Raw genomic sequence first — 13,611 nt, forward strand, 5'->3', positions numbered from 1 at the left:
ATCCCGTCTTAACTGTCTGGTAATCATGGTATGGGGTTAGGACCAGATTTAGGAAAAAAGTCATTACAGATAAACAGTTCCTAAGTCAGTTATTATCCTAACTTAAGATCAGAGGTTTCTGTAATACAGCCATGAAGTTTTTACTGTCTGCCTTTTAAGCAATATGACCAATCCAGAATTATGTGATGCCATCCATTCTTCAGGAATAGTGGGCCACTGTTTAGTTAATTAAATTAAATAAATAAAATTAACAATAAAGTCCACAGAGAAATAGAAAAACGGGGTAGGACTACAAAGGTTTTTAGCGCCTTCGCACTTCTTTTTGAACAAGGATTGCCTAAATTGATGAATTTGAGTGGATCATTTAGATTAATTTTCTGGAAATTGGGCACATATGTTTTTTCCTGTTTGTTTTTATGTATAATTTATTTAATTATGTTTGAAATATAGATATTAAATAAAATATTTTCAGACATTATCTATTACGGAACTATATTAATCATTCCCTGCAGTAATTCAAGCAAAATATAATTTACTCTATCATGTGTTGTACTGAATATCTACAGTGCTGGCCAGGGAATAATAGTTTTAAACACTTGCACACTAAGGAGGATGCTTGTACCAATAAATGTTTAAAGACAATTTATGTTGGTGTTTCTGTTAATGAGGTAGCCACTAATAGTTTTTCTCCTCTCAGGTTGTTTCATGCACTTGACTGAGTGCTCACTGTGGGGGAGAAGGAGATGGATGATTTAGATGAGGCAGAGGAGAGAGAAGACAAGAGAGGTTGCTCAACTGGGCTTTAACCCAAGACCCTCCAGTATTTGTGTGTGCATGTATGATGCGTGCTGTAAATTTGTACTGTGTGTGTGTTTATTCTTGTATTTGTATTTTTACAACGACCAGGTTTTCTAACAGAGTAAAACGTATTAAGTGAAAGCACATTTGCTGACCCTCACTTACAGATGGCATTTAAATGTACAATATAAGGTATATGTTAAAAACAGAGCCTCTTCAATGTGTGTCTGTGTGTCTTTGTGTGTGTGTAGATGTTTGGCAGTAGCATAAGATGACCTGACTTGGCTACACCCACCACAAGACACAGTCCAGTTGGGTTCTTGGATAAACCTGGAGTAAATTATAGATTAAATAGACATCATTTTCCCTGAGAGAGGCAGGGGAGAGGCAGTCAGAATTTCTTTCAGTTTTGCAACGTGGACACAGTAGAAGAGCCAAAAACATGTACACTACAAAAAAATAGCATAATACTGTTACAGTTCATAGATTAGGAACATTGACATAACAAAGCCAATATAAAGACAATAACAAGCAGATGTCTGACAGTGTTGTAAATATATTATAACACAGTCATTTTATTTGATATCTTAAATTTTAAATCATCTTTGCACCTAGCGCATTAAAGAAAAGATTTAATTTACAGCTGCACAGGATTTGTCAAACATTTATTCTTAGACACGAAGCAACAGCAGAGCCACTGCCATCACATAACGCAGGCATGGGGAACTTCTGTGGCGGTGACAGCTGTGCATGAAAATGATCTCACTCACACCCAGACTGTTCCAGAAAAAAACACAGGCTGGAAAATGTGCAATTAAAGTGTTTCATATGATTTGTATTTTATTTAATATTATTAAAAAAATCAAAAACTAATGGCAGTCATGATAGAAACAGTTAATTTTGTGTCAGCAGATGTTTTGTAGCAGCATCAATGGTCCAGGTGTTGTTATAGCAAGAAACTTCTAGTCCAGACTGAGCAGAACAAGGAGCTTTAGTTGACAACCTGGAGCAGCTCCACAGCTTGGGTTTGTTCTTGTTCTGCACAACCAACATGCTCTCTTGTGCTCTGTCTCTCTCCAGTGCATCAGCTGTGATTTATCCTGGTCTGGTAGTGTTTAGTGTGCAGTGGATAGTGACAGGGTCACAGCTTAATCAGGAGGCCTGTGTGTGTGTGTGTGTGTGTGTGTTCACCTGTAGAAAGGTCCCAGACCAAACCAATTTAAAACTACCCCCTGTTACTGCACAGACCTCGTGTGTTTTTGTACAGGGTGGGTGAAAAGTAACTAGGCGTTAAAAACTGGTTATAGAACTTGTCATGATGAAAACAGTCATGACTCAATGGATACTACAAGTTCTATAGCCACTTTTTAATGCCTAGTTACTTTTCACCCACCCTGTATATGTGTATCTGTAGCTGTATTCATTCTTCCCTTCACTCCTTCTTCTTTTGTCCCTTTGTCATCATCTTTTCATTGTTTTCCTCTGCCTTACTTTTTATGTCCTTCTTTGCTATCCTGGTTTATTCCCTCTCGCATCCTTTGACCTTCACAGTTCTCTGGTTTCTCCTATTACTTATTCCCCTTTTTTCCTTTCACTTTCATCTCTTTTTTTAGTTTTTCTTTCAACTCTCTTCCTCAACATCCCATCATCCCTTTTCCTGCTTGCTCTTTCTATATTTCTCTCTGCCTTATTTTCTGATCTCATCTTTCTCCTCCTGTGTCTTTTCCTTCATTTACACACCATATTTTTCTTCTCTGTAGTTTCTTTCTGCTTCTTTTTTTTCTCACTTTCTTCTTTCTCTGCTTACATTATTCATGCAGTAGAGGATTACTGTGCGCTGTAAAGATTAGCTGAAAAATGTTTTCTCTGGGGAAGGTTATGCTGTATAACTTCTCTCATCTTTTCTTCCTGTGAACATCCATTTATTATCTGTATACTTCAGTTCTTCTTATCAGGACTGTTTAGTCACATATTTCTCCCTTTATTATGGGTGAGCAGTGCCAGAATTATGTAAGTCATATATTTTATCTATGTTTCTCTTACATACAGTTTTATAAATACTGCAAAAATGCAACCCTATCACTACATTGTGTTTTATTACTGTAGATGCCAAATTCCCACCCTGATATTCCCAAACATGATTTATAGGCTGTTAATTTTTATTTCATCTAGTCAACCAAAACCCATTTGGAAATTGTTGACCTATAAGCAAAGAAACAGTGATGGCCTTCAGCAACACTGGCAGCTCCATAGAGTTTCACATCTCAGTTTAGCATGATAGCATGCTAACATCTGCTACTTTGCAGTAAACTAAAAGTACAGCTGGGAATGAGAAACCATTAGTTTTTCAAGTGTTTGGTTACAAACCTGGACAAAGTTCAAATTCGACCTCATGCTTGGAAAAGTCAGGGGATCACTGAGGTCAAGTTGGAATCTGGGGACGATAAATGTCTGTACCAAATGAAATGACAATCCATCAAATATTTGTGGTGATATTTCACTTTGCACTGAAATGTGAGGGAAGCAAGTGTCTGACTGACATCGCTACCCTTTAGGCTCACTGCAGTAGCATGACTAAAATGTTTACTGTTGTGTAACTTGTAGTGGCAGTACCGGTCGCAACATATGAATCATTGAGACAAAAATTTAATTCTTAGTTCTTTCTGGAATAAAGATTTTTTTTGCCTTAGCTCCTAAGCTCAGAAGATGGAGGAAATAATTATTACAGCTGTGTTTGTGTTGGGATTTCTTATATGTTATGACCCATCTAGCATATAGAGTAAGCCAAATAATCCACAGAGGAAAGTGATGGGGCTCATTGATCCTTCCGGTATGTAACTGTATTTACACATATGTACATTATTAACAAGCTTTGGTTGAATATAGAACAAATCATTGTTGGCTTGTTAGCTTTTCTCATCCATCACATCTGGCTCACTGAAGGAAAGCATCATTTAAAGATTTTTGTTTTCCAGCCTGTGATTTGGACCAAATAAAAGTAGGAAAATAATAAAGAACGCACACAAATAATGCCCAAAATCATCATTATTATTATCACTGATGCTCGGCCCAGGCCGCCCTGTGAAATGATGCGTTGATGTGAAAGTAAATGCTAGCAAGTTAAAAAACACTTTAAACAGCTAAATAACCAAAAACAAAGAAACAAAACTTGCTAAAATAACAGCACAGAGTCTGTTGTGTCTCCTAGAATGTAGCTAAATGTGGAAGCCCATGTAAAAACTGGGTCAGTGCATTCCCCTGGTTACATATGCTGCAAGTATTTTTGTCAAGTTATTTCTTTTTTCAATCAAGAGAAAGCGCTCTGTGTTTGATTACTGTTCATTCCTATTTCAATGCAAAGATTGCATGCAACTAGTTCACGGTCAGCTGAGTTTAGGAAAAACATTTGATTGAAACCTGAAGAAGCGCCATACAATGTGTGGCCTTGGTTTGTAATTACATAAAGTCTGTCTTCATTTTTCTCAGAATTGAGTTTGTAACACAATAATATGAGTGCATATGGCAACAGCCTCCCTCCACCCACCCCTGGTTTACCCAGAGATAGTAAATTCATTCTCAAGCTAATGCAAACTTTATGTGTTACTGGTGCTTGTTAATGTAGGTCTCACTCCTCTTTGCTACTGTTCTGTTACTTTTTATTATGTGCCAGATAAATATGTATGTCTTTGTATGAACTAAACACACTGCATCTCACTAGAGCACACATGATTTTGTACATTGACTCTTAGTTTTCTTATCAACAGGCCTTTACCACAGAAGGCATAGAGTGTCACAGGTGTAAATAAAAAAAAATTTGAATGGCTGAATTCCATTTAGCTGCTCCAAGTTTCAGGGCCCTTCTCTGTCACACTGGCACTTGAATAGACAACAGCCTTCATTAATGTTATTTACAACATCTATGTGTTTCCTACTACAGCAACTCAAAACATCTGTTGAGGACGAAGCCTATTACAACAAGGGGCTCAAGAGAGTCTTGGCAAATGTAACGAAATTCAACACAACCGTCTGAAGTCTCACAGTCGTCTGTCCAACGTACAGTAATGTAGTCACTTTTCAAAATGATGATTGCATTTATGACTTTTTTGTAATAAACATTTTCTTTTAGTTTCATACTGGGTTGTCAGTGTTATGTGCTGCTTTGAAGAAACAGCCTCAGTCAGAGTGGGCAAATGCTTTTGTCGTCTCCTGTGGGCTCACAGTTTATGATAATTACCAAGCTGATGCACATCGGTGATCACAGTGGAAACAATGCAACCTTATGCAAATTCACAATGTGGTTTTGTAAAGTGTATCTTATCACACTGACATATGTTCACAGCTGGCAGGGGGTTCCTGTGTGTGCTGACACTGTTCAGTCTACTGATTGTACATCGCGTTCAACACTCCCGCTCTGTCACTAGTCCTCCGTTGTTCTCACTGCACTCACCAAGTCTTTCTTGAGTCACTGTCAGCTCTGTTACCTGGGTTTCTGGGTTTCTACTCTTATAGCCGAGAGAGATGAAAGATGTATGAACTCTCAGGCACAAACACAAACACACTGTGTGTCTCCTTACCTTGTTCTCCATCCACTCTTTCGGCCCCGCTTCCCATATTGTGAATACTGAACCAGAACTCAAGAATCACAAGTCAAGATGCTGCTTAGTGGTTCTACGTTTCATCATCACATGCAGCTTGAAGAACATAACTCTGGAGCCTCTGGGAGATTTTGTGAGACACAGAGAAGGTCCTTCGCTCACACAGTACAGTTCAATCAGACTATTGACCACAAACAGAGGGAGAGAATTATGAAAAGTATGGTGTTCCTTTCAGAGTTAGTTATATTGTATATACTGTATATTATTTCAGAATGTGGAGGGTGAAACAGGTCCTTCATGGGATTTTCACCATATTTAAAAGCCCAGTCAGTGTTGTCTGTGATTGGTAATGACACAGGAATTTACAGGGACAGTATGAGAAGAGTAAAACAGAGCAAAGGAAATAATTTTGTTTTGTCAGTCCCTATGTTCCTCTTGTGGGTAATGAGGCATTTCTTCTCTCAGGTCATTGCCAGTCGCCAGCGCCGTACAGGAGAACACTCATTCAGAAGGATAGCTGCTTCTTTTACATGTAAATGAATTCAAAACACTGAACACTCACATAGCTCGTGGCCTCTTCTGTCCTTCAAAAGGATTCTGCATTAGGACAAGCATTGTCCGGTCATGAGTTACAGAAGGCTGAGGGCTCTTCACAAAAACAAAAACATCAAACAGAACATCTTCACTCACACTTGGCCGCTAATGTGTGAACTGAATCTGAATTTTGTTTCATTTTAATATAAACCTTCAGTGTCTGGGGATTTTTTTTAGTATCACCAAATCACGCCTTGGTTCAAATTACTGAGAAAGCATAGTCACTTGTGATTTAACTGTAACAACATACTTTACATTTACTTTTTTAATCACAGAGAATGTGCAAAAAAAGCACATTTGGTTTGGTTTATGCATACGTAATCAACACAGAAACAAAGAATTATTCATATATTCATATTTAACTTTTGTCTTACAGTGTCATTTGACCTTGAAGGCTGCATAACCAGTTATGTGGTTTACAAAGAGTTAACATCATTTTCAAGCAATATAATGGTTATGAAACACAATCTGGATGCATAAAACCCCCATCCATAGTTTAATAATTTAAAAACACCACATGCAGCATTACAAGGCAAATGTATTTTTATAGTACATTTTCATACAAAAGGCAATTTAAAGTGCTTAACACAATGCACACAGATAAAACACTAAAATGTGCATATAGATAAAACAGGTATATAGGATGGATAGGATAGCTGTGGCAAAGTGTGGATTCTCACTGTTTTCAGTACAGTAAACTGTGTATTACATTTACAATAAATTAAGACCACACTGATGATGACAAAAAAAACCCAAAAAATCATTACAAATCTGATTTTGCTAGAAATCTGCTTTATGGCACAAACCAAGAGCAGACACAGATCAAATTACAATGTTTCTGGCAAATAAAAAACAGAGAATGTCGAATGGAAACATTCTTTCAACCGCGTTTTTTTTGTGCAACAAGTAGCAACATCTTTATTTCATCAGTAAGTGCTGGTGTTTGCTCGGAATATGATCTTCATTTCAGGAAGCGCGGCGGTATTAAAATGAGAAGGAGGCTGTGCTTTGTCAGCTTCGCCTACAGTAATTATACAAAGGTACTTTGAACATTTAATTAGTCATACATTGTTTCAATCCATGCACAAATTTGAAGGCAGTTATTTATGTTTTTCACTACTTTCTATATATATAGTGGATACTGAAAAAATTAAAATCGGGTGAGACCCCTGCATGAAAATATTTCGGTCATGGTATGATTATAAGTCTCTGTTTTTCTGGAGAAAAACCATACATACCATTTGCATATTTTAGGTTTGCTAGCATATGCCTTTTCTAAAATATATCCAAAATAAGCATTTTTAGTATATATCATATGTAATATCATTTTATATCTTATTGTTTGAAAAGTACGCCTTATTTACAAGGCTGAGAGTTTCTATGATACATGTGCCAAATCTCATTTTCACCACAGTCAGAAACTATTTAAAAAATATTCCTGCTAGGATATCTTGTAACTATGGGCCATGTGGTGATGTGACAATAGCTAAGAGAAGGAATCAAACATATGCAGTTGGGAGCATGACTGACTCTCTGTGTCACCCTACGGACCTGCCAGGACATGGCAAGTTCTCAAAACATGAATGAACAGAAGTGCTAGTGGGAGCATTAAAGTCCCCTCAGGACAGCCATGTGTCACGCTGTCAATTCAAGCACCCAACATTCCCACTAAGCTTTGACACTTTCCCAGTTTCTAATTTTCCATCTGTGTACATGGATGGGAGGCTCCCTCCTGCTACAAACAAGTGTTCCCACAGAAATCGGGGGTGTGGTAACAATAACACCTTGAATGGCTCTCTCTCCTCCTGCCATGACCCCCTTGTTCAGTTATAGGCTTGCTTGTGAATAGATCTACACAGGAGGGGGGTGTTTAGAAGGTACTCCATAACTTCATTAAACTACTGAGCACGTACTAGTGTGAAGGGCAAGGGTGCACAGTGCAATGTTTACATGGAGATGCATGTTTTTTGTTTAATAATGATATTTGATTCATTTATAGCTCATAAATCTACAATATGGAGCATCTTGATGTCTTTAAGTCAGAGGGAGGGGCAGGTCGTCTTTCCTCAGCACTCTGAAACAATATTTCTTTTTGAGCAAACATCCATGATTTCATCTTGAGTTAACCTCGAATCCATCATCACCATCTAATTCAATTGATCATTTTTTGCCGAAATGGTGTCTTTTTCTGTATCTGTTCTTTGTTCAGAATTTCTAACTTTTCTTATTATAACCTCTGTAAAAGTTACTTGGTGCTACTTTAATTCCAGATGATGCTTCTTTGAATCATTTCTAAGAGCGTGCCTCTAAGTGCCTCCATATGCGTCTAGTTTGGAGACAGCTTTCTGCTGTGCGTAAAAGAGGGTCACTTGGAGCGCTCTTTCTTTCTTTCTCTCCCTTTTCTGTAAAGGCGTGGTCTCTTCCCCCCTTTCTCTCTTTGCAGCTCACACAGACTTCATGTGGGCAGCTGTTTCGAGTTGAAGTAGCGGCAGCCTTTAGAGCGGAGTCATTGAGAAACAATTCATCAGCCGGGCAGAGCAGCAGTCACCCAGTGGACACCAAGCTGCTCGGAAAGACCCTATTACGCACTGGGGGGGACTGCTAACGCAAATGTTGGCACAGTGAAAAGAAGAATTCGGCATTTTTCAATATATTCTTACGGAATATTGTGTTTGCTGGCAACAACTGTAATTTAACAACAGGACATTTCCTAAGCATAATGAAGGGAATTACACGTTTCTTCAACATGATCGTTGTTGCGCTACTTGTCGCCAGCGTCTCCGCAACCAAATTGAATGTACCGCGTCTGAGACTGTCATACAAAGGTAACTAAATGATCTGTCTGTCTATCCTTCTATCTGTCTGTCACCGTTTTGTGTGCACCCGTGCACTGCAGGTGGCAGTAACTGATTATCCTGGCAAAGTATCTGGAGTAGTTTTTCTCCACTTTCCAGCATACACCTGTTTGTTCCATCGAATATTCCAACCAAACTCCATGAGCGGACTTTTAAGGCGTAGCCTATTCATTTTATTATTTGTTCCTACTGTGTCCAGTTCGCGCTGCAACCATTAACCGGATCGATGGTTTGGCTACTGCTTTGACGTTTAGAAACGCACAAGTTAAACTGTTGCTTTGTTGTGTCCAGAGAGATTTTGGCGGAGGTGGGACAGACTATATCATCTAATTGTAGTTGATTAGGAAGTGTAACTACAGCTAAATACCTGGGAAGGATGTTAATTAGGACTATTGCTCCACACAGGTTACACAACGGTCACACTGGCTAAGCCCTGAAAATAACCTTCCGCCCTCTAAACACTCAAAAAGTAGTTTGCGCTCTTATACTTAAGATGAAAGTAAGATTAAGCTGCTTTTATTGGTTGCTGCTTGACTGTGGGCATTTTGTGGTTAAAAGACTTAAGGTTAAACAGGACTAATGGACACATTGCCCTATACAGTATATTTTTGGCTAATTCAAACTACATACCCCCTGTACTCCTTCTCTTTAATCTAAACCCTGCTGTTGGCCTTGACTCATTCAGGTTTAATGGTAATGAGGCCAAATGTGTGTTTGTGTGGGTGTTGTTGACTGTGTTGCTGCCAAACTCAGGCAAAAGCAGGTCTGCAATCATCATCAGCCAAAGATATCATACAGGATTTCCTCCTGCTCAGTTCCATGTTTTCAGGAGAAAAGTCACCGTCTGAGCTTACAGGTCTTCCTGTTGGCTGCACTGGAAATACTGCTCACGGAAAGAGGGGGGTCGCAGTGGGCTTGATAAATGAGAGAAGACAAATGAAAAGTGATTTTTGAATCTATACTGAGGCAATGGAAGTACAGAAAAGTATACAGACACGTGAGACATACTTTGGAAATCAGAATATGTACATTTGGTAACTAATTTGGTCAAACTTTGCAGAACATCTACGGCCTCTTGTTTTATATGTCTTATTTGTTTTTGCCCAGCTACAGTATGGCCTGAGGATGGTGGGTTGTCAGTCTAACAATCTGTCCAACATTTTGATCTGGAGCATTGTGTCTTAAAAACTACTGGTCAGATCACAGAATTTAGCTTTGGATATTTATGTTCCACAGAGGATCACACTTAACATTTTGGGTGACCCTTGACCTTTTTTTGGATTACAATGAGACCCAAACCTTCTGCTTTTGCCCAAGAATATTGCTATTGCTAAGAAATTTACTGAGCATATTTAAGCTCCTTAGGGGATAAATCCTTTCCTTTTTACCAGTCTGTCAGCTTTTCTGTTGTGCCGCCCTCAGGCCAAAGTGTAAACTGTGCTCATAAGATATCATATTGAGTAGATTGCCATGAAATTTGCTGAACATATTTATGCTCCCATGGGAATTTGCACTTTTCATTTGATTTGACCCTATGACCTTCCTCCTTGTGCCAATCAGAGTAAATGTCACACTCCTGGCTCCGTTTCTGAGGCTGAATAGCAGAATTGTTGGAATGTTTCAACAGTTTTGTGTTGTGTGGGGCAACACTGAAGCCTGCAGCTTGCGGCCATATTACAGTTCTGTTACTGCAAGTCGAACATAGTTGGGTGTAAGAAGATGTCACAGATGTTATATTTTATTCTCTGTTCATTGTTATCTTTTTGTTGTTCCAGTTATTACTACTCATATTGTTGCAGAAAATTTGCACAGGTTTTAAACATTTTGTTGTGAAATAGCTTCACATGCAGGAACCTTGTTGAGTTTATTGACCTGTAATATTTCGGAAGTCCTGCAATACAGCTGGGGAGCAGCGCCAGAGTGGTGGGAGCTTTTGTTATTGAGCAAACAAAGTCAGGCCCTGGGCAAACACGAGAAGTGGAAACAGCCGCATTGTGCGTCACTGCATCTTACTCATGTAAAGCTTCTTTTTCAAAGTCCCACATGTTCATTTTGACTGAGCAGTCAAATGCACCATATTAAACCAGGTTTTCTTTATTACTTGCTGTCAAAAAACAAACTCTCATTTTGCGAGCATTGAGAGAAGTGTGACCCCACAGTTTGCCATCTTCAACATAATTTCCCACTTCTTTTCCTCATCTCTTTGAATGGTAAATCTCAGTGTGTCTCATCTTCTCACAGTGCAGTCTGTTTTCTCCCTTCTGTCTCGTTCACATTCTCACTGCTGTTCTTTCTTTTCCTTCTGCTTGTCTCTGTCTGTCTCTTCCTCTTTCACCCCCCTTCCCATTATAGCCCAAAGAAGCCCAGAGGGTTTTTGCATTCCCAGGAGGATGTTGAGGTAATTTAGTGACAGGAAAAGCTGTAATTATCTCACTTCAATCAATTAGTGGGTAATAGTTAAAGCAGGAAGAAGCCCATTTTTACCTTGGAGCCATTAAAGTTCTTGTACTCTTCTAAGCTCTTTATGTTTACTTCCCAGTAAACAATGACCTAAAAATGTTCAAATTATTCCTCTGAGGCTTTGTCTTTTATTAATTTTCTTTTCCTCAATCAGTTTCACCTTCATATAGTATATAGACATGCAAGTCCTTGTTCATAGGTTTAAAAGCCCAATTTGCAATTCAAACTCTTGACAACAAAAGCAAGAATGTGTGGGTTCATTGTGCCTCACGAGGTGACACTGAGGTGTTGGGGGTCTGTGTGTGTGTGTGTATGTGTGTGTGTGTGTGTGTGTGGTTGGTTGGTTGGCTGGCTGGACTCCCCGCCCTCTGCCAACCATTTATACCAGCCTTCATTCATGCATCTCTCTCTGCGTGTCTTTCATTTGTCTTTCTCGCCTTTCAGTCTGCCTTTTATTCACTGGAAATCCCTGTGACTGTTTGTTTGCTCAGACACACACAAACACACTTTGACTTTAGACACGCACATTCTAATTCAATATTCACTTTGTCTCAGCAAAGGCAGGAGGCCACTTGAAAACACAAGTGCTCACATCAGCGTCCTGTTTTGATCAGATTGCATTAGCTCTCAGAATGCAGGGTTCTGTTTGTTTTTGCTTACAGCCTGTGAATTAATGAGTGTTCACTCAGTCGGTGTTGCTCAGATACATACAGGTCTCTTTGACAGAGTGGGTAATCTGTAAGCATGAGACCCTTAAACTGCTAGAATGGAGGGCGTGCATCCCTTCATCTTTCAGCTGTTTTGGTTTTTTTGCCAGTCTCTTTAACTTTCCATTGCAGTTTGCATCAATCACACCCTCTCTGCTCCATGTACTCAGTCAGTCATTGGAGTCTTCCCCTCTCCTGGTTTTTCTTAGTTCAGTTTAAGTGCTCCCAGGTTTATGGACCAATTGAAACCTCAGCAGAGGAAAGTAAAGGACAAAACGTGAAGGTTTATTAAACAAAGCCAATTAGGTTCTCAGACATGTTTTGCATATAATATTGGAAAGAAGAGAGGGCTTTAGTGTTTTTGTAATGGTTGACATATGTTACAAATGTTTGTGAGTGTTCATAACAGTAAGTTAAGGACATATTTATCCTGCAGACTCCATTACCAGTATGTAAAATTTACAAATACATGCACAATAGTCAAAATAGTTTCATACAGTACAAGAAAGAAAAATTAGAAATGATGAGAAACACTCTCTTTTCAAAGTTGTAATTCCACATTGATTTCAACTGTAAACTAAAATGGGATAGTTAGGACCAGATGTATTTAAATAAGTTGACACAGTTTGTATAACACCCTTAAATGTAGATACATATGTCCTTGAAATCTTAGCATAGAACATCATAGCATAGAATACTTCAATCTGATTGGTGTGTGTTACATAAGGAATAATACCCAACAAGTTGTATGTTCCACCAGCATAGTGGATGGTGCAGGGGCTAAAGACCATTAGAGACAGGTGACAATGGAAAAACCAATGTAAAGTGTCTCAGTAACCTGTTGGGCCACCATGTGCCACCAGAACAGCATCATCCTACAAGTGTTTGAACTCTACTGGAGGGATGAAAGCCATTCTTCCAAAAGAAATTCCCTCACCTGGTGTTTTGATTGTGGAAACACTGTCTAACATGTCACCCCAAAATCTCCCATAGGTGTTGAGATCTGGTGACTGTGAAGGCCATAGCATACATATGATTCCCATGGTTTTTATTCTGGCCAAACCATTCAGTGACCGCTCGTACCACGTGAAAGGGGGCACTGCCGTCATGGAAGAGATCATTTCTTTCAGGCTTTTCCTGTAGTTTGTCACTTCTCTGTACGTTCAGTTGATCATTCACTCATATCGCCGACTTAAATTGGCTCTCACCTTTTGTGTTTTAAACATTTTGAAGTGAATTTTCTAGACCTAAAGCAACACTTGTACTGTGAGAAACCATCTAGCCAAACAGGAAGGGCTTCACATGGCCAAGCTCAGAGCTCTTCAGTTTGATTTGATTTGATTTATTCTTTCAAGCATGTAAAGACAGTTATGTGTCAACACACATAATTTTACACATATCCAACAAATGCTAATCCAATACCAATTTGCTTATACCTAGTACATGCTTGAATGGAGTAGGAAGAAGTCAGACTTATCCAGTCCTACCCCATGACATCATCTTACCATCATTGGTTTGCAAGCAGTATCACGACATAAATAATTCTCTTCTACACCACACAAGTGATATACTAAAGAATTATTACAGAGTGTTAACAATCAT

At 38.9% G+C, this 13,611-nt stretch overlaps 1 protein-coding gene across 2 annotated transcripts in view; it reads left to right on the plus strand.

The window, feature by feature from the left end:
* Positions 1 to 8,353: 8,353 nt before the first annotated feature.
* sema3bl (sema domain, immunoglobulin domain (Ig), short basic domain, secreted, (semaphorin) 3bl) overlaps positions 8,354 to 13,611 on the plus strand; it is a 53,602-nt gene continuing 48,344 nt past the window's right edge. Inside the window, exon 1 of one of the 2 annotated variants that reach the window (XM_020618232.1) lies at positions 8,354 to 8,812. In XM_020618232.1, coding sequence (XP_020473888.1) covers positions 8,707 to 8,812 — 106 coding nt within the window. In that variant the 5' untranslated portion in view covers positions 8,354 to 8,706. The remainder of the gene's footprint in view (positions 8,813 to 13,611) is intronic. The other variant, XM_020618223.1, reaches the window with a different exon arrangement.

This window comes from Monopterus albus, unplaced genomic scaffold, assembly GCF_001952655.1.
Source record: "Monopterus albus unplaced genomic scaffold, M_albus_1.0 scaffold6.1, whole genome shotgun sequence".
NCBI classification, from domain to species: domain Eukaryota; kingdom Metazoa; phylum Chordata; class Actinopteri; order Synbranchiformes; family Synbranchidae; genus Monopterus; species Monopterus albus.